Source organism: Carassius carassius, chromosome 31, assembly GCF_963082965.1.
Source record: "Carassius carassius chromosome 31, fCarCar2.1, whole genome shotgun sequence".
Lineage (NCBI taxonomy): Eukaryota > Metazoa > Chordata > Actinopteri > Cypriniformes > Cyprinidae > Carassius > Carassius carassius.
In genome coordinates this window covers 18,844,263-18,871,902 of record NC_081785.1, presented here as the reverse complement: position 1 = coordinate 18,871,902, position 27,640 = coordinate 18,844,263, and the positions used below count along the sequence as shown (strand labels likewise).

Here is a 27,640-nt window from a genome sequence, read left to right as displayed (position 1 = left end):
TCTGACATAAGTAAGAAGATCAGCACGTTATAAATAATTAATAGTTTATTTACTTAATTTCTTATATAGTTAGAAACTGTAATATTTAAAAAATAATATTACAATTTAAAAGACCTGTTTTATTTGAATGTATTTTGCTTTGATTGCAACTCTAGGGCCCTATGAAATTCATTTTATTTTTTCCCAAATTCTGTTTTATTTTTTTCCAAATTACATGTTTCCCCGTTCTTTTTTTTAATGGTTAAATTAAATGTTATTAATCAAAAAGCATGTCTAATTAATTAAAATCAGGAAACTTATATATTGTCACATCAATTTATTAAAAGTTTAACAAAAATGACATGTTTAGGGCCCTATGAAATGTTTTATTTTTTCTTCACCATATGTTTTATTGTTACCTAATTCTGTATTTAAGCATGTCTAATTATTTAAATGCATAAAAAACTTATTTTATTTTTCTTACAGTAGCCTTATGAAATGTTTTTTTTCCCCCTCAGAAATCCTGTCGTTTAAAAAAAAAAAAAATTCTAGTTATCAAATGAAAGCATAAAACATTCATTTAATTGATCTTTTAATTACTGAACATTAAGCAAACATTATATTTTGGTAAACAAAGGGGATTTAATATTAAAATTAAAACCTGGAAGAAATGTTGTGTGATTATTCCTTAAAAATAATGTTTGTTTCTTTTTAGTAGTAGTATGTACATTCTGCTGAACAAGAATAATACATTTCTGGCAAATACTTGTCTTTAAACTGAACCAGACTTTTATTTTGACGGTGTGTGATATGACGCTAGTTTTACTCAAATCAAACGGTCAAATGCTCATGAAGTGACTCTCAGAGCAGTTCTGGAGATGTTCCTCATGTGTTCACGTCCTTATTTAGAGAGACGACAGAAGCTGAAATCACCATGAGCGTCACTCGCGCTTCCGTGAGTGTAATAGAAGAAACCGCGCTTCTGCACCATTCATTAACAGAGACACGCAGAACATGCAGGATTCATATTTAAATAAACTTGTCCTGCTTAATATTTACAGACACTAGTTCATATCATGATTTGATTTAATGACCTACTTTTTAATTCATTCATTTAAAATTTGACAAATTGCGCGTTAAACTGTGAATTCCATTTTTATGACTGGATTCCGCGATTTCGTCCATGTTTTCTGCATCGTGGAAATCATAGGGCCCTACAACTCCAGTCTGAGAAGCATCAGAAATCATACTGATCTGATGATCAAGAAACATTTCTTATTCTGAAACCATGATACATTTTTAGCATTCTTTGATGGATAGAAAGTTCATAAGAACAGCATTTATTTGAAATTGTACTTTTTTAACAATGCCAGAATCTTTACTGTCATTTTAATAATAAAACAATGAATTTCTGGCATCATACTGACCCCTTTTTTTCTTACAGCAGTGTGTTATTTATTACTTTAATTTAAGTGTTTATGTTTTAATAATTGATATTTTTTGTTTGTACATCGCCATCACGTTTGAAGCCCCTGTGACTCGTGTTGTTTGATGAAGCCGAGGGCATTCCAAATAAAGTGAACTTCTACACACCCTCTCTTGAGTGTGTAGAGAACAGTGAACTCTGTGCAGTTAATGTGCTTTAATAATGAAAAGCGGAAGCCCGTGCCACTACAGGAACTATTGGTTTTTGTGGTAACGCTTGGAACCGATTGTGTCAGTGTCAACTTTAAAGCAGGTTTTTGCAGTAACTGCACAATACCATGTGTATACCATATATATCTTACATTGCAGACTATGTGAATGGAGGTGAGCTCTTCACGCACTTGGTCCAAAGAGTTCGCTTTAAAGAGCAAGAGGTTACCTTGTACAGCGGGGAGATTGTACTAGCACTGGAGCACTTGCATAAGGTAAAATTGCACACTTATTTTCACTCTTCATTTCATTTGCAAATCTGACTGAACGGCGCCTCAGTTCGAGAGAATAGTGAAAGTCGTTCAGTCGTTTGCTCAGGAGGTACTTCTCCTCTCTCCTGCCTACTAAGATCAATTCCTCACTCAGTTAACCAGGCCAGGCCAAATGTGTCTGCAGTGCTCAATTTCTTGAAGGCTGTGTTTGCAAAAAGAGGAAGAAAAGTGTTTTTAATGCATGCTTGTTCTGTGCATAGCAGCCATTATTCAGAGAGAAGAGAACTGCCCTGGAGGCATTGCAGTGTGAGTAGGTCGGACCTTGACAGTGAGATTAACGTTGTTTCGGTTCAGTCTCATTTTTTGTCATTGCCTATTATGTTGCCATTTATTATTTATTAAAGTAGTGGTGCATTTTCCAGGTGAATGGTTGCATTTTATGACTCCAGATGAGTTAAGGTTGTGATTATGAACACAGCATTTGAGCAAATACTTTTCGATAAGTAAAAAGTTGTTGAATGGTGACATGAACTTAAAGTATTTGGTCCCACATCTTAACATAAGATCTTATTGTTTTCCAGCTGGGAATCGTCTACAGAGACCTAAAACTTGAGAATATACTTCTTGACTCAAACGGTCACATCGTGTTGACGGATTTTGGCCTTAGTAAAGAATTTCATGAGGTGAGTTTGTGTTACTCTCCATAGTTTTACCCTTTTTAAACTTTGGATTTCTGCCAGTTATCCATATTTTATTAAAACGTTACTGTGGTTGTTTCAAAAACCTAAAAAATGGATTAAGATTTTAATTTTCGTTAAAAATTACATTTAATAGTGTAAATAAATTATTAGTATTTTTACATTTTAAGTTTTGGTTAATAGCAAAGGGAACCAAAACAAGTCTGTGCAATTAAATATCCAGTATCTGCTGGTATATATCAAATAATGAATAATTCCAGTCATTTAAATAAGAAAAACATCAGCTGATAACCTATATGGTACCAATATGTTGTACATCCCTAAAGTGTTTCCCATTGTTCCCTCTAAATTTCACTTTTGATGTTGTTATTGCACTGAATGCAGGCTCAGAAACTTATGTGGAAGGGTTGAGTTTTCAGTGTTACAGCTCGAGTCTGTCCACACATCCACTGATTTCCAGTGTGGAAGTGAAAATGGCAGAACGTAATGTGTTTAGAGATAAACAGTGGCAATTAATTCATGAGATAAAGTCTGCATCCTAGCATAGTCTTCCTAGTTCATAGTGTTTCATATAAACTGGACAAATAATGAAAACTTTTGAACTGGATAAACTGCTCGATGGTTATTAATGTCTTAGTTTCTTTGAATGGGGTGTCTCTCGCATGGGGTGTTTCTGCTCAGATGATCGGCTCCATAGGTTTGCCCAATAAAAATAGGTTTAGCCGGAATTAATATTTAGAGGGAACACTCTGTTATGTGATTGTCTTTCCTGGGGACCACCCAGTATCCCACACATGCAGGTCCTGGCGTGTCCTGCCCTGTCAGAGATGTTCTGTTTGATATTTCGGTAGTTCACATTGAACCTCCCTCCGTCCCGTGGATGCAATTACAGTGCAGGGCTGTTCACTCAATGCTGTAATTGCTTATCATGCATGTTTTGATGGTGTTCTTTGTTCTAAAAGATTATATTAACTTTTTGTTTTTCCCGGTTTGACCTTTGTTGTACTAGCTCACAACCCATTTCAGCCAGAATTTCTTTTACAAGTGTGGTTTGAAAACGTGCCTGTGACTATTAAGGCTTTATGGCAAACATATAAACCAGCGCACATAAAATGAGTAAATTCATCCGACAGAAATGTGCTGATTATGAGATGCAAAATAATAAAAGCAATTAATCAGTGCACACAGGAACTTAATTATAAAAGCCATGTGCTTGTAGAGGAATTTTCGAACATGTGGCAAGAACGTTAATTGCTCGTAGGATATTAAAGAAGATTGTTCCAGATGTTTGCATGTATTTCTTTCCATAAATATGCTGCATAATTCCGAATGCAGTTTTGCCCAATTTAGAAAGTACAGATGGTATTTGGTCTTAGCCACAGCGGCAGCTAAGTGCAGTATTTAATCATTGTAGAATGATGAATCGTGTTTCGATGTATAGGTTTAGATTTCAATTTATTTGTAATTTTTAAAACACTGTGCTGCAATGGATGCACTGCTGTTTTTTTGGCAGAAGTTGCAAAATAGCAAAAATGCTTTGTATTTATCAAAAGTGACAGTAAAGACAATTAAGCAGCAAATCAGCATATTAGAATGATTTCTGAAGGATCGTATGGCACTGAAGAGTGGAGTAATTATGCAGAAAATTCAGCCTTGTCATTACAGGATACGTAATATAATATATTTATATAAAAATATATGAAAACAGAAAACTGGTTTAAATTGTAACATTTCACAATAATACTGTTTTTACTTTATTGTTGATCAAATAAATGCAGCTTTGTTGAGCATGCTCAAGATGTCTTTCAAAAACATTAAAAATCTGGTAACACTTTACAATAAGGTACGAACTAAGAAAGAATAATATTTCCACAGCATTTATTAATCTTAGTTCTTGTTCATTTCAACATTTACTGAAGCATTCTTCAAATCAAAAGTTGTGCTTGTTAACATAAGTTAATGCACTGTGAATTAACATGAACTAAGATTAATAAATGTATTGTTTATTGTTCATTCATGTTACTTAATACATGAACTAATTGAACCTATATTACAATATTACATTTTTTCTGTATTTTTAATCAAAAAAATGCAGGCTTGATGAGCAGAAGAAACTTCTTTCAAAAACATAAAAAATAGTAATGTTTCCAAACTTTTGGTCTGTACTGTATATAATAATTTTTTTTTTTTTTTACCTATGTATTTTCATTGAAAAAATAGTTAACAAAAAATTTCACCTGAAAGTTTTGCCTTGAGCTCATAGCTGATTGGTCCATTGTTAGTGAACATTCTGTGTAAATGATGCCACTTATAGTGTAAGATAACTTGCATAAGGTAGATTAATGGAAATTTTGGGGTGAATTAACACTTTTGGATTCATGATGCACTGAATCGTGTATAATAAGTGCTTTGGTCTTGTAGGTAGAGAGAACTTATTCCATCTGTGGCACTGTTGAATACATGGCCCCTGAGATTGTAGCAGGAGGAGAGTCGGGACATGACAAGGTAAAATTGGCCCATTTGCCACATTTTAAGTGCTATTTAATTACACACATAATTTTCTTAATTCATACACACCAGCTTAAAGTTAAAGTTCATTCTTTTTTTTTTCTTATAACAAGATTCAGCATGCATTTGAATGTGCTTTTTGGACTATAACCCTTGTGTTGTGCTCCCGTAGGCGGTGGACTGGTGGAGCTTGGGAGTTCTGATGTATGAGCTGTTGACCGGAGGCTCTCCTTTCACTGTCGATGGCGATGAGAACTCTCATTCTGACATTGCCGAGTAAGACCAGCACACACACACACACACACACACACACACACACACACACACACACACACACACACACACACACACACACACACACACACACACACACACACACTCAGAGCTGTATTCTCTGTAAGGACTGGAGTAATGAACCCAAAAATGAAAATTCGGCCATCCTTTACTCGCCCTCATGTGTGTTCTGACATTCTTGTTCAAACATATTTGTTCGTAGCTGTACGGTTTCAGCTCCTATTGATGTTTGTTTTATGGAAAGGAAATCATTGGGTACCAAAACTGTTTGGTTATTAACATTCTTTAAAATATATATTTTTTTGTGTTGAGCAGAGAAAGAAATGCATACAGTTTTGGAACGGCATGAGAGGGAGTACAGGGTTTTTGTCTTTTGGTAGACTTTTAAGACCTTTTTAAGTTCTTTATTGAAATTATTTTTAGTCGCTTTGGATAAAAGCATCTGCTTAATGACGTAATGTAAAATGCTACTTATTTAAATAAAACAAAAATCATAATATGAACAGACATGATCAGTCAACTTTAGTATCATGAGTCTTCATATCATAAACATAAGAATTTTTTTCGGGGTTAATTTTGAATTTGATATGATGAAATATGATCGATCATATGAGTCATTTGTTCAGGAATCAGACATCTGAAAACTAAAATATCTGTATATTTTTTTTAATTCTTATTTTTAGAGGGTTTCCGCGGGTCTTAAAGAGTCTTACATTTAGTTGTATCAAATTTAAGGCCTTAAAAAGTCTTAAATTATACAGTAAAGTCTTAATTATGACTTTAAGAGGTCTTAAATTTGGGGACGGAAAGACCAGAATTGCGATATGGCTGAATGTGACGATTAAACTTCAAAAGGCTAACATTATGATTTCATCAAATAAGCATAAGGCTGCTTTGTGTTCTGCTGTTACCGGGGAAACCGTTATATTCTACCAAACGCTCCACCTGCTGGCAGAGAATGAATGAGCATTTTCAATAAAACTGTTTTGTTCAGACCACTGTGAAAATCGACCCGTGTTTTTAACCCTGCAAACACGCAGAGCTTTAAATGTGAAGTGGTGGATCGATAAGAAGACAATGCATTATAAAAATCTAAAAAGTATAGGGGTGTGTGATGTGGTCTGCGAATCCTGCAATAATATCGCAACTGTTGTTTTAACTATGTGCCATTTGATATTATCCAGTATATCGCGAAAAGCGAACAAAATGCCTACAGAGTGCACACATATATTAGATGATGAAGTCTAGTAGGTTAGACTAGTGTCCGTGCGCATTTATAGTGTGTTTTTTCACTGCATGAATCAGTCTATTAAAATGCATTTAGAATTATCACACACTTCAAGATATGGGGCAGAAAATGTATATATTTATATAATTTTATATTGTTAAAGGGTTAGTTCACCCACATAGCAAAATTATGTAATTAATAACTTACCGCCATGTTGTTCCAAACCCGTAAGACCCTTTTATCTTTGGTACACAGTTTAAAATATTTTAGATTTAGTCCGAGAGCTCTCAGTCCCTCCATTGAAACTGTGTGTACGGTATACTGTCCATGTCCAGAAAGGTAAGAAAAACATCACCAAAGTAGTCCATGTGACATCAGAGGGTCAGTTAGAATATTTTGAAGCATCGAAAATACATTTTGGTCCAAAAATAGCAAAAACTACGACTTTATTCAGCATTGTCTTCTCTTCCGACTTCTGACTCGGGTCGGTGTTCATTTTCAGTTCTCTCTTCACAGCAGTTCAGTCAGTGTACTGTTTGAGTACATGAATTACTCCAGGATACTGGTTTGTTTGAACTCAGAGGGAGTGTCAGCCACATTAAAAAAGTTAACAGCTTAAGTCATTTGTGGATTAATGCGTATTAGAGATGCGAACCGTTTAAAACGATTCAGTTCGATTCGGTGAACTGAATGATTCGTTCGCGAACCGGATATCCAGACTGCATTGTTTTAAACTCTCTCACAACAGACACGGAAGAGAAGACATTGCTGAATAAAGTCGTTGTATTTGCTATTTTTGGACCAAAATGTATTTTTGATGCTTCAAAATATTCTAACTGACCCTCTGATGTCACATGGACTACTTTGATAATGTTTTTCTTACCTTTCTGGACATGGACAGTAGACCGTACACACAACTTCAATGGAGGGACTGAGAGCTCTCGGACTAAATCTAAAATATCTTAAACTGTTCCAAAGATAAACGGAGGTTTTACGGGTTTGAAACAACATGAGGGTAAGTTATTAATTACATAATTTTGCTATCTGGGTGAACTAACCCTATAATATCACACAAAGAGTGCTGTTTTTTCTCCAAAAGTCAGCATACAAATGTGATATTGATTTTATACAATAGTTCAGTAAACAAGGAGTTATATTAAGTAATATTATGAGACTTACGTTTTAGACACCGTATTTCCTGTTTTTGCTCTATTTCTTCAACAGAAATCATTCCAAACACAGCCACAGTGTTGCTTTGCGTCTCTGAACAATACAAAGGTAGGGCTGGGAATCGATTCCAAAAAGAATCGGTTCCGAGGCGTTGGGAATCGAGAGTCGATTCCAAAGGTTGGAATCGATTCCATCAAGGGGAATCGACTCCTCATTCAGTCTTTTTCAGTTCAACAAAGCTTGTCTATGGGAGTCTCTCAAACGGAAGGCTACATCCAACAAAGGCTGCACACATTTAAATTCACGAAAATAAACAGAAAGAAACGAGCCGGCACTGATCATTTGAATTTTAGGATGTAGCCTTTCGTTTTAGAAGCACAATTCACCTAAGCCATAATTACAACAGTTGTGAGATAAGATTATTTTCAATTTTATATATAATAACTATATAATAACTTGTCAATAATATAATATACGTTTTATTTAAGTTAAAAGTTATATAAAAGTACAATAGTAAAGTTACAAAATCAAGGTATAATCAGCTGGTATCAGGCGTCGAGGGACACTGCTCTATTCAGTGTCCACCCGTCGAGTCTCTCTCTCAGTCTTTTATACGTAGATGGTCAACCGCTGGTGCCAAGCTCTCTTCTGCTGTCATCACCTGGAGTGCTGCCAAATCCTCCGTCAAGGCTTTCATTTCTTTGTCGCATTGCTTTCCAGTATCTTTGAGCCATTTTCCTTTTTTTTCATGACGTCACTGAGGGTCTTGATCTTATTACCATCTAAAATATTTTTTTTAAAAACATTTCTATCAGCCAGTGATAAATATAAATAATAGTCAGGAGCATAGATCAGTGGACGAGAGAGCATCTGATTGACAGAGCTCTATCAGTCATTAATGTTCTGGTTATTTTGTTTCAGTGTACAGTTTGTTAATATTGTGCAAAGTATACAAAGTAAACTTCATCATTCAGCTGAAGTGTGCACATTTATTTTAGACATTTCATGTCTTATTTAATTCATGTAATAAACGCATGTCCCTGCTGAGCTGGGCTATGAATAATTTCACGGGCAAAGCTAAAAAATTAATAATAATTCGTATTGTAATTGTATTTTTTATTCAGCTCCATATTATAGGAAGGATACATTATATGACCTATCCTGCAGTCATCATGGTGAGATTAGGTTCCTTTTAATCTAAAAAAAAAAAAAAAGAATTGAAACCAACAGTGAGGAATCTATTCTTGAGGACCAGGAATTGGAATCGGAATCGATTCCAAAAAATTGTGGAATCGAACAGCCAAAGGCGTTTCGTTTCTGAATGAATCGCTCATGTAAATGATTCAGTTCAAACGCAATGACACACTTAACAGTGACTTGCTGCTACCTACTGGCAGTTTTAATTTCACATTTAAGCTACCTTAAATGTCAGTTTTCAATGTTTTATGTTTAAAATATCAAAACATTATTTATGTATTAAAAGTTAAAGAATTCCATGTCCCTCAGAGCTGCATTAAACAGTGTGTAAATGCATCTAAATGACACTTCTAATGCCGCTTCTATGTTTCCTCTGCATTGCAAAGATCAATTTTGATGATACTGATTTAATTTGCCTGGTAAAAGCCCAAATGCAAGCCCAAATCCAAATGCAATAATTGTTCAAATTAATATAGTAATTAATACTTTTGACTCATCCATTTTCTTAAAAATAGTTTTAAAGGCTGAAATGTAAATTGTGGCGTTTTATAAAACTTTTTTTTTTTTGTGTAAACTTGTATCTGAACTGTAAATTATGCATTTTACAGTTTAATATGGTACTATAGACATTGCCCAACCCTGCTCATACGGTATTAATTTTATTTGTGCAAGTCTTAAAAAGGTCTTAAATTTGAGCTTAAAAATCCTGCAGAAACCCTGTTTCATTTTATTTATTTTTTTTCAGGTGGAACTGAAGAATAACTGGTTCTTGGTTCCCATCCCTAATTCTCTGTACGACTTTATGTGGTTAAACTCCAGTTCTCTTTTTATTATTCAGAAGTCTGTCTTGTTTTGATATCATGAGTTGACTGTTTGATTGCATCAGCATGGTGATAAAATTAACTTCTTAAACCTGCACTTTTTAAACCCTTCTTTCGTTTTCTTTTTTTATTAATTCTCTCTCTTTGCCCAATAGGAGAATTATGAAAAAGGATCCTCCATTCCCCAAAGACTTAGGACCTTTGGCCAAAGACATTATCCAGCGATTGCTAATTAAAGACCCAAAGAACAGGCTGGGCTCGGGGCCCTCAGGGGCCCAGAATGTGAAAAGCCATCCATTTTACCAGGCAAGGCTAAAATGAATAACCGACATTTTCCCCAAAAAGGGAATATTAGTAGGGAAGAATATGGCATGTTAAAGTTAATTCAGATCCATTCAAGCTGTGAAGGACCAGCATCTAAAATGTTTGACTGTCGTTGATTTAGAAAATGAATTGGGAGGACCTAGCTGCTAAGAAGGTTCTGGCTCCGTTTAAGCCTGTAATTCGTGATGAGCTGGATGTTAGCAACTTTGCAGAGGAGTTTACAGAGATGGACCCGACATACTCCCCAGCAGCACTTCCAAACAACTGTGACCGCATCTTCCAGGTAGTGGAATTGAAACTCATTTTATTATATTATAATATTTGTGTAATAGGAGATATTTAGGGTCATTTGCACGTCAGACTGCCTAATACGATATGTGAAAGTGTGGAATTTAAGACACTTTATCACTATTGCAAAGTTATTACAATATTCAGAACTTTTATGGTAACCAAGGCTGCATTTATTTGATCAAAAATGCAGTTAACAGTAGTATTGTTAAATTAACACACAAAAAATGCTCAAAAATAGTTTAGCTTTTGAAGCAGAATTGTCCCAAAACTACCTTGTATCAGCTGATTTCTCTTCCAGGCCAATGTATCGGAGTATCTCTAATGTATCACTAATATCGACCAATGTGTGATGTACCTAAACCAATGTTGATTCACACGGAGCATTTATTTATGACTTAGAATCATTTTTGCGCTTGAGCGGACATTTGATGTTGCGTTAGGATATAATTGTTCAGCTAACCCTCCATTATTAGTAAGCAGGAAGTACTGAAGTGGATGTGGGCAAGTCAGCCTTTATAATGATCACTTGTGCAGTGTGAGCCCGGCTGTCTATGTTGGTATTCAGATGAATTTGAGAGCTGTTTGGAGATGTAATTATGGTGATGTGGAGATGGATTCAAGCATCAGATGTGAATGACTATTTTTGATGCATCTTGATCTATAACGTTGCCTATAACATGATGCCAGCTGAAATGGGAGGCTGCGAAAGAGATGGTGTCTATGATTGCCTGCTGAATCCTTCAGTCTGCCGGATCAATGCCGTCATTAAACGGCTCTGTCATGGAATAAAAGGTTGGCGTCTGCGAGAACAACCATGTCTGGCTCAATTACTCCTTCAACCTTTGATTACCAACTTCATCTTGGCTTTTCTGAGTGTTCGTCTTTCATGTGTGCTGGAATTTTGATCCTTCGTAATTCTCGGGTGGTACAATTGCAGCGACGTCTGCAATGATAACTTTCGAAGTGCTCCACCACGCACATACACACATGCATAGCCGCATATATACCCAGCCACCCGTCAAACTGAAATTAAGCTGCATTAGAGGACTGTGATCATTTGAAAAGCAGGGCAATCAAATACCTTGGCTTAGCAATTAAAAGCATTTCAACCATTCATCTACTCATCCTTCCGTCCAGCCGTCCTCTCATCCAGCCAGCCACTTCTCTGCCCATGTAGCACACAGCTGCAGTGTGGCAGTGTAAGTGGGACATGGACTGTCGGAGGCTTTATTTAGAAAGGCGCACATGATGCAGTTGTCGCAAACAATGTGACTGGAGTTCCTTAGCATGAAGGATTTGCAGAAATGCAAAAGGCCTTGGTGTTTGAGTTCCCTCTTCTGTTAGTAAGTGTGTTTAAAGAGGTTTGTATCTGCAGGGCTATTCCTTCATGGCTCCCTCCATCCTGTTTAAGAGGAATGCTGTAATGGACGACCTGGCTCAGCTGTGTGGTGGGTCAGAGAGGCCGGGCTCTGCAGCTGTTGCCCGTAGCGCTATGATGAAGGTCAGTCTGCATATCTCTGCTTTGTAAAAACGTTACAAAATTTAAAGCTGAGGTGTCATTTTTGTTCAGTGTTAAAGGGGTCATATGATGCAATTTCAAGTTTTCCTTTCTCTTTGGAGTGTTACAAGCTGTTTGTGCATAAATAAGATCCCTAAAGTTGAAAATAATAAAGTCTCAAACCCGAAGAGATATTATATATTATTGCCGCCGCCGCCATGCCGTGGAGATGCTGTGTTTCATTGTGAAAGCAAAACTACATTGTTTGAACTTCCAAAAGAGCACACAACTAGAAATCAGTTTTTAAGTTGTATTTACAACACTGTTCCAGAACATTTCAACCCAAATATTCAGATGTGTGCAGCACATTTTACAGAGGACTGTTTCCTCAACCTAGGAGAGTACAAGGATGTCTGTGCTCAAAGGCTGTTTCTATAAAGTGGGGCAATTCCAACTTTGCAAGGGCAGTCTGGTGCTTCTGACTCACAGCCTGTTAGTACGTTTGCATATTTAAAGAATTTACCACTGATGATTCAAATGCTAGTTTTAAGCAGTATAGAATGACGCTTTTTGTTCATCGTTTCTCCGATCACAAATGTAGACATGCTTTTTATGTTTACGTGCCGAGATACGCAACACGAAAAAAGACAGTATAAGTCATTATAATCTATAATTTTGTCCCAACTAGATGCAACAAATGCCTCTTTTGTAATTGGTCTTATTGGTTTTGTCTGGTCACACCGGGACACGTCATCACAGTATGTTAAGGGACGTAACACTTCCGTCACACGCTTGAGGTATTCAGCCAATCACAACACACTGGATAGCCAATGGATGGCCAATCAGCGCACACCTTGCTTTTCAGAACGATGAGCTTTTTAAAAATCAATGCATTTCAAAAAGGCGGGGCATAAAGGGGCAACAATGGGTTTTTTAACCTTAAACCACATAAACACATTGCATTACGCCAAATTCTTTTTAGCAACATCATATGACCTCTTTAAAATACTTTCTCCCATCCCAGTTGACTGAAAAGTGTAAGCATTTTTCCATAAGACCAATGCGACTTATGGAAAATCTTCAGGAAACCGTTTTGAAAAGTCATTATTTTTTCAAAAACTTTGAAAGAAATATCAGTTCTTGTTAGGCAGCAAATTGCGATAGACCAATAAACTGCTACTAATATATTTATTTTTAACAATATTTACACTTTTTCCACTAAAACGATTAACGGTTCTTGAATATCGATTTTACACCATCTTAAGTTTAAGTCTTAAAAAAATAGCACTTACTGTAATAGTGTCATTACATCACTGTGATCAACACAACAGTTCACATGTGCAGTAATTAATACTTAATATTTATTATTCTTGCATGAATAATTACACTTTCTATTATTATATAATACAGGAATAAATTATTATCAGTTATACATATTTAGGCTTTCTGAAGAAGCTTTTTTTCCCAAGCTGGTGCCATGCTCTACTGGTGGAGCCATAGGAATGGTTATTGAATAGGAATGGTTAATAATAATCAACATTGGTTGTTAAAAATAGTTTTGGTTTATTTCTAGTTTTTGGTAAATTAAATGGCGAAGTTGGAGAGTAAGTGAGAGAAAATGATAATGCACAGTAGAGGAGAATAAATTGACATCAGAACAAAATTCTACTATAATTCACTATGCAAATATTTCAATGACAGCTTCACTGTTGAGTGGCAAACATTTTGAGGGGCTTTCACACAGTTTTTACTTTAAAAACCGCCAAATGAGTGCAGTGGTATTTAGCAGAAGTGGTGCATAAATGTGCATTGCCTCTTATAAAATGTTACTAATGAAACGCTCAATACACTGAAAATCACATCTGATTGGTCTGTTTTTTTAAAATTCAACTGCTGCACTGCTTGTCAAAATTGGAATATTATTAATTTGAAAATGTCTTTAAAAGATTGTATTCATGGGTGTGATGCACCTAATAAGCCAACAGCATTCATCTATTGTGTGTATGTAGACCAGTAATTAAAAATAGCACAGTAGCACAAAATTTAGAAACCTAACATTTTGTACTCTTATTTTATATCCTTCTCCAGAGCTGTCAGGAATGATCAAGAAAAAAAAAAAAAAAATTTTTTTGATGTATACTATGCAGACATACTCCAACATTTATAAGCAAAGCTCCCTTCACAGTCCACCCAGACCATTTATCACAATAAATCAGCAAAAACTGGCCATTAAGTAATCACTGAACCAAAAGCACATTAAGATATGACCTTCTACATTTGTAACGGTAACACATTAATCATGAACTTGATTAATAGTACTTAGAAATTCATCCATATATACAGGCTAGCCAATCAAAACATTGCTTATTTACATATAAAAATGTTAAAGGTATGGCAACAAAACAACCCGTTCAATTCTAAGTGTCAGATAGAAGCTCATGTGAAAGTATATTGCAATTGTTTTGGTGCAAGAAACCTTGATTAACATTGTAAGTGAATTTTTCCTGACCTTTACTTCTGACAAACTGACCTTAGGACTCTCCGTTCTACATGAGCTATGAGATGGACCTGAGGGAGAGCGCTCTGGGAGAGGGAAGCTTCTCCATCTGCAGACAGTGCACTCACAAAAAGACTGGACAGAAATACGCTGTAAAGATTGTCAGTAAAAGGTACCAGTTATGCAGTCTGCTAAAAAAGGGTTTTTGATGTATCTAAAGTTCAGTTGAATTATATAGGCTAATAGTCATAGAAGTAATTTGTCGTTTTTTGTTCTGCAGAATGGAGGCACAAACACAGAAAGAGATTGCTGCTCTCAAACTGTGTGATGGACATCCCAACATAGTCAAGCTACATGAGATCTACCATGACCAGGTAAGTCAGTTTTTGAGACTGAAACCTAGAGATCATGTGCACTTCAATGCCTCATTCTCTCAATGAACTGCGCTAGCCTGAATAAGTTTGAACTCTCTTTGTCCTCGCACCTGCCCCACATTTAATTCCCTCCTGTTCATAAACTGTCCTCTTTCTTTTCATTGTAATTTGTCTCTATTACAATCCAGTCTTTATCAGATGCAGCACCAAAGAAGGTTACTAGAGAAATGGTTGGTTGGATTTCATTACAACAAAATCGAATTGGTCCTTTTTACTGATTAAAAAAAATCCTAGAGAAAATCAGAGATTTAAATTTTCTGCAGGGCAGTAAAAAAAATAGAAGTACATCAGATTCCTTTGCCGATGTAAGTCGATGGGAGACTAAAAACAAGCTAAAAAGCTATATTATGGACCTAAGACAGCTTGTACATCAAGAAATGTAAAAAATGTTTTTAGAGTTACAAAAAGTATGATATTCAATCAAAATAGTTTTTTTTTCACCTGTAAAACAATGTTTCTGGGTAGAAACAAAAAATATAATAATAATGAAAATTTCAGCTTCCTGCTGATTCTGTAAAATCCCAATGGGTAATTCAAATACCACCCTAATATTCTGTTCACTGGTAAATTACATTACATATACAAATGCATTGTGCATGTAGTTTTAAAAAGTTTTTTTTTTTTTTCTTTTTTTTTTAATAAATACACACCACCGTTCAGAACTTTGGGGTTGGTAAGAATTTTTTTCCTTGATATGTAAAATATGTTCTTATTTTCACTAAGGCTGCATTTATGTGATCAAAAATGCAGTAAAAGTGTAATATTGTGAAATCATTACAGTATAAAATGTTTTCTATATTAATATTTTAAAATGTATGTAAATGTAAGTCAAGCCAAGTCACCTTTATTTATATAGTGCTTTAAACAAAATACATTGCGTCAAAGCAACTGAACAACATTCATTAGGAAAACAGTGTGTCAATAATGCAAAATGATAGTAAAGGCAGTTCATCATTGAATTCAGTGATGTCATCTCTGTTCAGTTTAAATAGTGTCTGTGCATTTATTTGCAATCAAGTCAATGATATCGCTGTAGATGAAGTGACCCCAACTAAGCAAGCCAGAGGCGACAGTGGCAAGGAACCAAAACTCCATCGGTGACAGAATGGAGAAAAAAACCTTGGGAGAAACCAGGCTCAGTTGGGGGGCCAGTTCTCCTCTGACCAGACGAAACCAGTAGTTCAATTCCAGGCTGCAGCAAAGTCAGATTGTGCAGAAGAATCATCTGTTTCCTGTGGTCTTGTCCTGGTGCTCCTCTGAGACAAGGTCTTTACAGGGGATCTGTATCTGGGGCTCTAGTTGTCCTGGTCTCCGCTGTCTTTCAGGGCAGTAGAGGTCCTTTCTAGGTGCTGATCCACCATCTGGTCTGGATGCGTACTGGATCCGGGTGACTGCAGTGACCCTCTGATCTGGATACAGACTGGATCTGGTGGCTACAGTGACCTCGGAATAAGAGAGAAACAGACTAATATTAGCGTAGATGCCATTCTTCTAATGATGTAGCAAGTACATCGGGTGTTATGGGAAGTGTTCCCGGTTCCGGTTTACCTAATTAATGCAGCCTAAAAATCATTTAAACGGATTTGGATATTAAAAGTATATTAGTATGTTATGTGTAAGCCAGGTTAAAGAGATGGGTCTTTAATCTAGATTTAAACTGCAAGAGTGTGTCTGTCTCCCGAACAATGTTAGGTAGGTTATTCCAGAGTTTGGGCGCCAAATAGGAAAAGGATCTGCCGCCCGCAGTTGATTTTGATATTCTAGGTATTATCAAAGTGCGAGTTTTGAGAAAGTAGCGGACGTAGAGGATTATAATGTAAAAGGAGCTCATTCAAATACTGAGGTGCTAAACCATTCAGGGCTTTATAAGTAATAAGCAATATTTTAAAATCTACACGATGTTTGATAGGGAGCCAGTGCAGTGTTGACAGGACCGGGCTAATATGGTCATACTTCCTGGTTCTAGTAAGAACTCTTGCTGCTGCATTTTGGACTAGCTGTAGTTTGTTTACTAAGCGTGCAGAACAACCACCCAATAAAGCATTACAATAATCTAACCTTGAGGTCATAAATGCATGGATTAACATTTCTGCATTTGACATTTATAGCATAGGCCGTAATTTAGATATATTTTTGAGATGGTAAATGCAGTTTTACAAATGATAGAAACACGGCTTTGCAAGAAAAGATTGCGATAAAATAGCACACCTAGGTTCCTAACAGATGACGAAGAATTGACAGAGCAACCATCAAGTCTTAGACAGTGTTCTAGGTTATTACAAGCGGAGTTTTTAGGTCCTATAATTAACACCTCTGTTTTTTCAGAATTTAGCTGTAAGAAATTACTCGTCATCCAGTTTTTTATATCGACTATGCATTCCATTAGTTTTTCAAATTGGTGTGTTTCACCGGGCTGCTAAGAAATATAGAGCTGAGTATCATCAGCATAACAGTGAACACCATGTTTCCTGATGATATCTTCCAAGGGTAACAGATAAAGCGTGAAGAGTAGCGGCCCTAGTACTGAGCCTTGAGGTACTCCATACTGCACTTGTGATCGATATGATACATCTTCATTCACTGCTACGAACTGATGGCGGTCATATAAGTACGATTTAAACCATGCTAATGCACTTCCATTAATGCCAACAAAGTGTTCAAGTCTATGCAAAAGAATGTTGTGGTCAATTGTGTCAAACGCAGCACTAAGATCCAATAAAACTAATAGAGAGATACAACCACGATCAGATGATAAGAGCAGGTCATTTGTAACTCGTAAGGAGAGCAGTCTCAGTACTATGATACGGTCTAAATCCTGACTGGAAATCCTCACATATACCATTTTTCTCTAAGGAATATAATTGTGAGGATACCACCTTTTCTAGTATCTTGGACAGCATTTATAGACATTCTGAACTCTATTGGGGTTAGACAACACGTTTCAGGACCTACTCATTGTCGAAATCATACTCTAGATTTAATACTGTCACATGGAATTGATGTTGATAGTGTTGAAATTATGCAGTCAAGTGATGATATCTCGGATCATTATTTAGTTTTGTGCAAACTTCATATAGCCAAAATTGTAAATTCTACTTCTTGTTACAAGTATGGAAGAACCATCACTTCTACCACAAAAGACTGCTTTTTAAGTAATCTTCCTGATGTATCCAAATTCCTTAGCATATTCAAAACCTCAGAACAACTTGATGATGTAACAGAAACTATGGACTCTCTCTTTTCTAGCATTTTAAATACAGTAGCTCCTTTATGCTTAAGTAAGGTTAAGGAAACCAGTAATGAGCATACTCGCACCCTAAAGAGAGCAGCCCGAAAAATGGAGCGCAGCTGGAGGAAAACAAAACTAGAGGTATTTCGTATTGCTTGGTGGGAAAGTAACCTATCCTACAGAAAAGCATTAAAAACTGCTAGATCCGATTACTTTTCTTCTCTTTTAGAAGAAAACAAACATAACCTCAGGTATTAATTCAATACAGTGGCTAAATTAAAAAAAAAAAAAAAGCCTCAACACGTTTGACATTTCCCAACATCACAGCAGTAATCATGATACTATTAGAGATAAAATTGCCACCATTCAGCCGTCAGCTACAATATCGCATCAGACAGTGCACTATAGACCCCCTGAGGAACAGTTCCACTAATTCTCTACTATAGGAGAGGAAGAATTGTATAAACTTGTTAAATCATCTAAACCAACAACATGTATGTTAGACCCTATACCATCTAAGCTCCTAAAAGAGGTGCTTCCAGAAGTCATAGATCCTCTTCTGACTATTATTAATTCCTCATTGTCAATAGGATATGTCCCCAAAACCTTCAAACGGGCTGTTATTAAGCCTCTCATCAAAAAACCACAGCTTGACCCCAAAGAACTAGTTAATAATAGACCAATCTCGAATCTCCCTTGGTAAATGTATGATCCTTCAGAATTCAGTCTAAATTGTTGATTTTGGTGCAGAAGAAACATTTGTTATTAATGTTGAAAACAGTTGTGCTGTTTAACATTTTTCTGGAAAACATGAAAGTATTTTTTTATGCTTCACTGAAAAATAGAAGGTTCAAAAGAACAATATTTATTTAAAATGGAAATATTTTGTTACTTTAAAAATTTATTTCTGGTTCATCTTTGCAGAAAAAATAAATAAATGCATTTCTCTCTCTCTCTCTCTCTCTCTCTCTCTCTCTCTCTCTATATATATATATATATATATATATATATATATATATATATATACACACACACACACTCACCTAAAGGATTATTAGGAACACCTGTTCAATTTCTCATTAATGCAGTTATCTAATCAACCAATCACATGGCAGTTGCTTCAATGCATTTAGGGGTGTGGTCCTGATCAAGACAATCTCCTGAACTCCAAACTGAATGTCAGAATGGGAAAGAAAGGTGATTTAAGCAATTTTGAGCGTGGCATGGTTGTTGGTGCCGGACGGGCCGGTCTGAGTATTTCACAATCTGCTCAGTTACTGGGATTTTCACGCACAACCATTTCTAGGGTTTACAAAGAATGGTGTGAAAAGTGAAAAACATCCAGTATGCGGCAGTCCTGTGGGCGAAAATGCCTTGTTGATGCTAGAGGTCAGATGAGAATGGGCCGACTGATTCAAGCTGATAGAAGAGTAACTTTGACTGAAATAAAAACATGCAACCGAGGAATGCAGCAAAGCATTTGTGAAGCCACAACACGCACTACTTTGAGGCGGATGGGCTACAACAGCAGAAGACCCCACCGGGTACCACTCATCTCCACTACAAATAGGAAAAAGGCTACAATTTGCACGAGCTCACCAAAATTGGACCGTTGAAGACTGGAAAAATGTTGCCTGGTCTGATGAGTCTTGATTTCTGTTGAGACATTCAGGTGGTAGAGTCAGAATTTGGCCTAAATAGAATGAGAACATGGATCCATCATGCCTTGTTACCACTGTGCAGGCTGGTGGTGGTGGTGTAATGGTGTGGGGGATGTTTTCTTGGCATACTTTAGGCCCCTTAGTGCCAATTGGGCATCGTTTAAATGCCACAGCCTACCTGAGCATTGTTTCTGACCATGTCCATCCCTTTATGACCACCATGTGCCCATTCTCTGATGGCTACTTCCAGCAGGATAATGCACCATGTCACAAAGCTCAAATCATTTCAAATTGGTTTCTTGAACATGACAATGAGTTCACTGTACTAAAATGGCCCCCACAGTCACCAGATCTCAATCCAATAGAGCATCTTTGGGATGTGGTGGAACGGGAGCTTCGTGCCCTGGATGTGCATCCCACAAATCTCCATCAACTGCAAGATGCTATCCTATGAATATGGCCCAACATTTCTAAAGAATGCTTTCAGCACTTTGTTGAATCAATGCCACGTAGAATTAAGGCATTTATGAAGGCGAAAGGGGGTCAAACACAGTATTAGTATGGTGTTCCTAATAATCCTTTAGGTGAGTGTAATATATATATAAACTTTCTGAACCAAAGTTGTTGAAAGGTAGTATGTACATGCTATTTTTATTTTGTGTATTTGTGTGTGTGTATGTATATTTCAATTTGTGCCAGGATTCCTGATCCATCGTCCAAATAATTGTTCATTATGATAAGCTTGAGTCAGTTGGGCACCTCTTCAGATCTGTAGAAGTCTGTCTGTGTGTGTGTGTGTGTGTCCTCTTGCCAATTGGAGGTTATCAGCCCCCACCCTCTTTACCCACTGCCATGTCCCAGATGAAAAGCAGAGCCACCCTGCCCAGCCAGGGTCTTTGTTACTCTATACCAGAGATAATGAGAGATATTAGCTTGCTCTCTTTTTTTTTCCTCCGTGCACACAGACACACTCACACTTGCACACTCGTACACTTGAATACTCATTTCTATCTCATCTAAAGCACATAAACACTTGCTCTGCCATTTACTTCTTAACACTCGTTCAGCTTATGATGTGACTGAAGCCCATTTATGAAATCATCTTAAGTCTGAATCTTTTCCATGTTATTTTTCCAGCTAATTCTGAGTTCATATGCATCTTTCCCTCTGACTTTCTGTGCCAGGATAGAAGGCTTTGCACTTCATAATAGATTATCTGTGTAAATGCGATCACATACTGTTCCATGTGATTATCCTTGCAAATAGTGTGTTTCCATGTGCTCCCTAAATTTATATTTAGAGTTATGGCCAGGGCCAGTAATAGAGTTCTGAGGTCCCAAGGCAAAACTTTGTGAGGGAGCCCAGAGCACGTTTACTGTCAACAAACAACAGTTGCAACATTGCACAAAGTTTTTTTTTTTTTAGCACATTGCATGGCAATGGTTTAAAGTGTGTACAAATTACAAACAATAGGACAAATAATATAGAAAAAAAATAAAAAATTTAGCCTACTAAAAATAATAGCTAACAGCAGCAGGTTTATTATGCTGCTGTCACATTAAGACTGAATGCACAGATTTAATATACTGATAAGCATTTGATTTCTTTCACTTAAGACATAACTGACTGCATTTAAGTGAAAACTTGCCAGTACAGACACTTAGACATGTTTTGTGTTTATTTATCCATTTAAGCACACACCCAAAGCCTAAAGTAGGCTATCCTTGTCTGCGTTGCATCGGTCTCAGATTGCATTCAAAGAAAGCCACCTGGGGAACAGCATCACTTTTGCAGCTCTTGTTTACTGTTGAGCACGCCCGGCTGGAGACTGTATATTACAATAATCACAAAACATGATTTGACTGATTTGGATGTTATGTAGGAAGGGTAACAATGCACTGCTTTAAAGGAAATGATCAGAATGCGTCATTTTGATATCATAATTGTTAGAAGCCAAATCAAAAATGAAGCAAAAATTCTGTTAATCATCTTTGAGGGCAAGGTTCCCTGGTGGTTTGGGGGCCCTGTGCAACTTGTGTACTTTGCGTATAGGGAGGATCTGCATGATTTATTCCACTATTATTATGTGGATCAATAATAAAGGGTCAGGAAATATTTTATCTGGATGTGTTTGTGGCCAGACTCGAACCCTATTACTCACATGAGCGCCAAGGCTCAAAATTTCTAGATCAAATGTGTTAACCACTGTGTCTTGACTCTGAATGACTCTCTAACTTTGGTATTATAGTTCACTTAAACTAAAAATATAATCATAAAGAAATTTTTGTTACTTGAAATAGAATTAACTTTAACTGAATTAAAATATAAAAAAGCTTAAACTTATTTTATTTCAGGTTTTTGCAAGGCAACATTTCATTTTTTGTAACAGTATTAAAATAACTAAAACGTAATAAACTAGAATTAATAAATACAAATGAATAAAAACAATATAGACTAACTAAAACTTAAGTGACAACAAGATATGAAAATAAAACCACATTTAAAATATTAAAGGTATAGTTCACCCAAAAATTAAAATTCTGTCATTAATTACTCACCCTCATGTCATTCCAAACCCGCAAGACCTTCGTTCATCTTCATCATAAAATTACGGTTGAACCACTGCTGTCATATGGAGTAATTTAACGATGTCCTTACTATCTTTCTGGGCCTTGAACATGGTAGTTGCGTTGTTGTCTATGCAGAGTCAGAAAGCTCTCGGATTTCATCAGTAATATCTTAATTTGTGTTCCGAAAATGAAGGATGAATTTTTAGGTGAAAAATCTCTTTAACAAACCTATAATAGTATATCAATGATCCCAAAATATCAGTGCTTTCTAAAATGGTGAATATATGTTTGTGTGTTTGTGTAGCTACACACATATCTTGTTCTGGAGCTTCTGCAAGGTGGAGAGCTGCTGGAGAGGATCAGAAGGAAGCAGCACTTCAGCGAGACGGAGGCCAGCTGCATCATGCGCAGACTAGTGTCTGCCGTCAGCCACATGCATGATGTTGGTGTGGTGCACAGGGACCTCAAACCTGAGGTACAGCATGCCACAACACATCCACTGTCATTATCTCAATTGTACAACCCATGTGTCACAGCACTCCAGGCCAACTGGCCCCAAAGTACAGGTTGGGCTGAAGTTTACATAAGTATTAAACTTTAAGTCTTGCTTAATTAAAAGGAAACTTACTCAAGAAAAATCAGCTTTAAGTTTATGCTCCTCAATAATGCTTGTTTTTCAATTTGGTGTACAGTGAATTAGTAAATGTTTGTGTTGGTAAACTAAAAAGGATTTATTGCTTTATTTTTCTGCCTGTGTAATGGAGTTTTCTTCAATCTCTCTGTTATCTTTATAGAATTTGCTCTTCACGGACGACACTGAGAATTCAGAAATAAAAGTTATTGACTTTGGCTTTGCACGGCTCAAACCCCCTGACAATCAGCTCCTGAAGACCCCCTGTTTCACTCTTCAGTACGCTGCACCGGAAATCCTCAAATACAATGGTTATGATGAGTCCTGCGACCTCTGGAGTTTAGGAGTCATTTTGGTAAGGCCACATGATACCTACAGTATGTAAGGTATGGGTAGTAGGAAGGGTCATCTTCTTTTTTCAAGATTGCACATATCTATGCAATACTACGAGTACTAAATGAGTGTGAGTGAATTAAAGTTGCTTCCTATGAAGAACTTTTCAAATGTATTTATTATTTCAGTCAGTTCTCAGCAATAGTGGATGTTTGCCTTTTTTTATTATTATTATCAGCATTACTTTATACAGTTTTTTTTTTTTTTTGGCCAGTAAGGAAGTGGAATTTTTATATTGACAACACTAAAAGTAGCTGACTACAGATGCACAGGAATGCCCATTCTTCATCTTCAATTAACAGATTAATACTTTTAAAAATAGAGCAACTTCTTGATTCTGTAATCTTGTCATCATATTAATTTTTACAGATTTATAGGATTACAAATTCATGAAAAAATGCTATCTTAAGTATAAATCTGGTCATTTAAAATATTTATTTTTATCCAGTTCAGATTTATTTAAATTATTTTCAGATTATTTGTTCCTGTGTTTATAAATATTATGTCAAATAAATATAAATTTATTTACTTATTAATTTATGTACTATCCATATCAGTCGACCACTGAATATCTGCAGGGAAGCTCACTATGGTTTGAAAATTGTGTTCAACTGATTTTATGGAGGAGCGAATGGGGCAAATTCTAAATGTACCTTTGTCACACTGAAGTATCTCATTTTTCAGGCTTTTTTAATGGAAATAAAACATTAAATGCTGCATTTTGTATGTGATGTATGAGTATGAGATTCTGGTTTGTATCCATACAGAAGCTTTTATCCTCCTTCATGTAGATTATTTACTCCTTTTGGATTTGAATCCATGTCTTGCTGTTATTGACACTTATTCACTTATTCACTTGAACACCAACCAAAATAAACAAACTATCAAGCCTATCCAAAACAGCTTAGCATTGCTTTATTGGAGTCCTCGCGACTTCCCTTAAGCAGAAATGTTTCCAGCCAGGGCTTCATTGAGAGAAAGATGAGAGGAGATAGCGTGGTGGAGCTTGGGGAGATGTCCATAGCGGAGTTATTTATGTGGGGCTGTTTCTGGCTCACTCTGTATTGGAGAGCAGGGCCTGGCTGGGGGGAGAACGAAACAGTAGAGTTTGACGTGAGGATTTCTGACAGGCTGTGAGCTGAAAGCCCCTGGAGCTCTGCACAACACAGAGAGAGACCACAGTACTGTGTGGATATTTTAGCTGTGCACTTTTTTTCTTTTTCATAACCATAATAAAAATTGTTCTCATCTATAATTTATTGATATAGCACATTTAAAATCAACAAAATATGTGTTGTGCTTAGACATATGGAAAACACACATTACATCTGTACAGCACACAATGACAACTCCTATAATGTCCTGTAAGAGCCAATAAGTCTTACGGCACAGTTTGAATGTATTGATGACGAGGACACAACGAACTGTGGCTATTTTATGAACTCAGGGCACCAACAGAGAAGGCACAATTATCTTTAAGCATGAAGAACCACGTGTGAGTAAGCTAGTTGGCATATTTAAGAGACCTATAGGTGTGATGGAAACTGCAGAGATCAGAGTAACAAGGTTCCAATACATCTACAGCTTTCAAAGCATAACAAAACTGTATAGTCCAGTATAGAAGAAATATAATCCCTCTTGCTGGTAACAGTCAGAAGCTCATTGATTGTTCAGGACAATAAAGGACATATTTCAGTTTGATAAAAGCTCTAATCTAGAAGAATCAACTCTTCAAAACAGCTTTAATATGCTTGTTAAATTTAAGGGGTTAATCCAGGCATGGACAAACTCTGTTTTAGAGGGCCACTGTCCTACAGAGTTAACCTCCAACCCTAATCAAACACAACTGAACAAGCTAATCTGTCTTCCGGATTACTTTATCAAGGTTGGAGCTAAACTCTGCAAGACAGTGGCCCTCCAGGACCGAGTTTGCCCATTCTTGGCTTAATCACTTATCAAGCTGTTGGTTGATAGATGATGATGATGATGTGTAATTTAGATTTTATATTTTCTTTCTAGGGTGATAACTGTAACATTCTATCCAGGGACTACAGATGAAAAATATCCTTTGGCTTATTTTTGCATGTTTACAGTCGTGTTTATTAATGTGCATTGTCCAATTTTTATTTCGTGCTGACTTTAAAGCAAAATATACAGCTCTGTATCATTAGCATAACAGTGAAGGTAAATGTCATGTTTTTTTAATAAAAACTAGAAGTATATATGAAGAAAAGAAATTGGTCCTAAAATAGAACCTTGAGGTACCCTGGATTAAGGTGCTCTTGTGCGCTTTGTTTTGTTGTAGTACACCATGCTATCTGGCCAGGTCCCATTTCAGTGCCAAGGGAAGAGTCTAATGCACACCAGTGCAGACGAGATTATGAGGAAGATCAAACAAGGAGACTTCTCTTTCGAAGGTGAAGCCTGGAGGAATGTGTCCAGTCATGCTAAGGATCTGATACAAGGTGAGACACAGCTGAAGACGTTTAGAGACCAATTTGCAGTGTTTTAACAAGGAATACATCTGTTAAAACTAAAATGTGTCTGTCACATGGTTCAGAGCTGTTGACGGTGGACCCTGACAAACGGATAAAAATGTGTGGCCTACGCTATAATGCCTGGCTGCAGGATGACAGTCAGCTCTCCTCCAACCCTCTTATGACTCCTGACATCCTGGGATCTTCTACCAGATCAGTGCACACCTGTGTCAAAGCCACCTTCAATGTAAGAAAGTGAAAAAAAAAGGATGGATTCTAGAAAATAAAAAGTACAACATAACATGGCTGCATGATTTATTGTTGTTGCTAAAAAAAAACAAGTATTAGAGAAAAAAATTATCATTTTATTTTACATGATATTTATTATCATTATTATTATACATTTTTTATCAATATTATTATTCATAATATATTAAGGTTTCTGTAACTGTAATATTGGCAAACATTGATGTGGTCACCAATATTTTGTTTTATAACCAATATTTTGCATCCCTAGTTTTATTGGGTAATACTTTTGTTTTCCCCAGGCCTTTAATAAGTGTAAGCGGGAAGGCTTCCGACTCCAGACGGTTGACAAGGCTCCTTTGGCCAAACGCAGGAAGATGAAGAAGACCAGCACCAGCACAGACACCCGCAGCAGCTCCAGCGAGAGCACACACTCATCATCCTCTTCCTCCCAGTCTCAAGATAAGACACCACCAGGCGGAGAGACAGCCATTATTCCCCAGGCCTCTGTGAGCACACCTCTAACTCTGGGCCCTGACGAAGAGCCCTCTCAGGGCGAACCCCAGCCTGCCTTGACCTTTACAGACTGAACCTGTCTGAGAAACAAAACAACAGGATAAGTTACGTAATTTTCCCACCATCTCTCTCCTCATGCTCTGGCATGGCCGTACAACTCCAGAATTTGCATGCAGGGACCAACTCAAATCCATCACTAGCAATAGATGCACACCATGAGCATTGAAGTCAGAGCTTGAGTGAACTTCTGGTTCATGTCCCGCATGGCTAAAACTCACTGCATCCAGTCCAGTGTCTCAAACAGGAGGGAGAACTTCAATTTGAGGAGCAACTAATCCTTCCACTGATGGAGAAAGGAAAGTCTGCTTCTGCAGTGTCTTGACTGACCAGGCACTTTGCTTCTGGCAAAAAAGGAAAGGGATATGTATTTTAAAAGTATATAAATATAATTTATTTAAGAGGAAATTTATTGTTATTATACAGACTTCTCTTAAATTTGGTTTATAATAGTATTCAGTATATTTAAAAAATTGTCAAATATGACAGCTCCATTTGTGCTGGAAGCTTTGTGGTATTAATTCACATAATTATCTAACTTCAAACTTTGACTTCTTCCAACAGATTTTACTAAAGTAGCAACAGTTAGGTTTAATTGTTTCCGTGTGAGCATTTCATTGTAAAACTCTTGTTTCCTCAGGTTATTTATTTATTTTTATTTTTTATTTGAACTCATTTGTTAAGAGTGGAAGACAAAGCCAGTGGCTAAATGTGCGGTCACATTTACCTTTGCTCTAAGAATTTTTGTGGGTGAAATCTTGTTATTTCACTGGGAATCTGCACAATTGTGCATAGGAGCAAAAGATTTCCCCATGCAGATTTTGCATCAGGTTCAGTTTTTTACACAGATCTGATATATTGACCAACAAGAAGATGCTTGCTTTGAAAGTGACTTCTGCGTGAGAATTGCTTTATGACAGTGGACAATGGAAGTCAATGGAATTTTTGGTTTATTTGTGAAATTTAGCTAATGAGACCGTGTCTTAAATGAGAGAATGCTAGAGGTGTTGCTTT

General features: G+C 36.6%; 1 protein-coding gene across 3 annotated transcripts in view; it reads left to right on the top strand.

Moving 5' to 3' along the window:
- Positions 1 to 27,253, top strand: part of LOC132111707 (ribosomal protein S6 kinase alpha-5-like) — a 31,203-nt gene extending 3,950 nt beyond the window's left edge. The window contains exons 4-17 of one of the 3 annotated variants that reach the window (XM_059519264.1): positions 1,774 to 1,889; positions 2,468 to 2,569; positions 5,006 to 5,089; positions 5,265 to 5,368; positions 9,958 to 10,108; positions 10,248 to 10,409; positions 11,793 to 11,918; positions 14,451 to 14,584; positions 14,693 to 14,786; positions 22,611 to 22,781; positions 23,101 to 23,292; positions 25,636 to 25,795; positions 25,891 to 26,054; positions 26,356 to 27,253. In XM_059519264.1, the coding sequence (XP_059375247.1) occupies positions 1,774 to 1,889; positions 2,468 to 2,569; positions 5,006 to 5,089; positions 5,265 to 5,368; positions 9,958 to 10,108; positions 10,248 to 10,409; positions 11,793 to 11,918; positions 14,451 to 14,584; positions 14,693 to 14,786; positions 22,611 to 22,781; positions 23,101 to 23,292; positions 25,636 to 25,795; positions 25,891 to 26,054; positions 26,356 to 26,643 (2,048 nt within the window). In that variant the 3' untranslated portion in view covers positions 26,644 to 27,253. Of the gene's footprint in view, positions 1 to 1,773; positions 1,890 to 2,467; positions 2,570 to 5,005; positions 5,090 to 5,264; positions 5,369 to 9,957; positions 10,109 to 10,247; positions 10,410 to 11,792; positions 11,919 to 14,450; positions 14,585 to 14,692; positions 14,787 to 22,610; positions 22,782 to 23,100; positions 23,293 to 23,544; positions 23,877 to 25,349; positions 25,607 to 25,635; positions 25,796 to 25,890; positions 26,055 to 26,355 lie in introns of those variants that run through there. The other 2 variants (XM_059519265.1, XM_059519266.1) reach the window with 2 other exon arrangements.
- Positions 27,254 to 27,640: the final 387 nt, after the last annotated feature.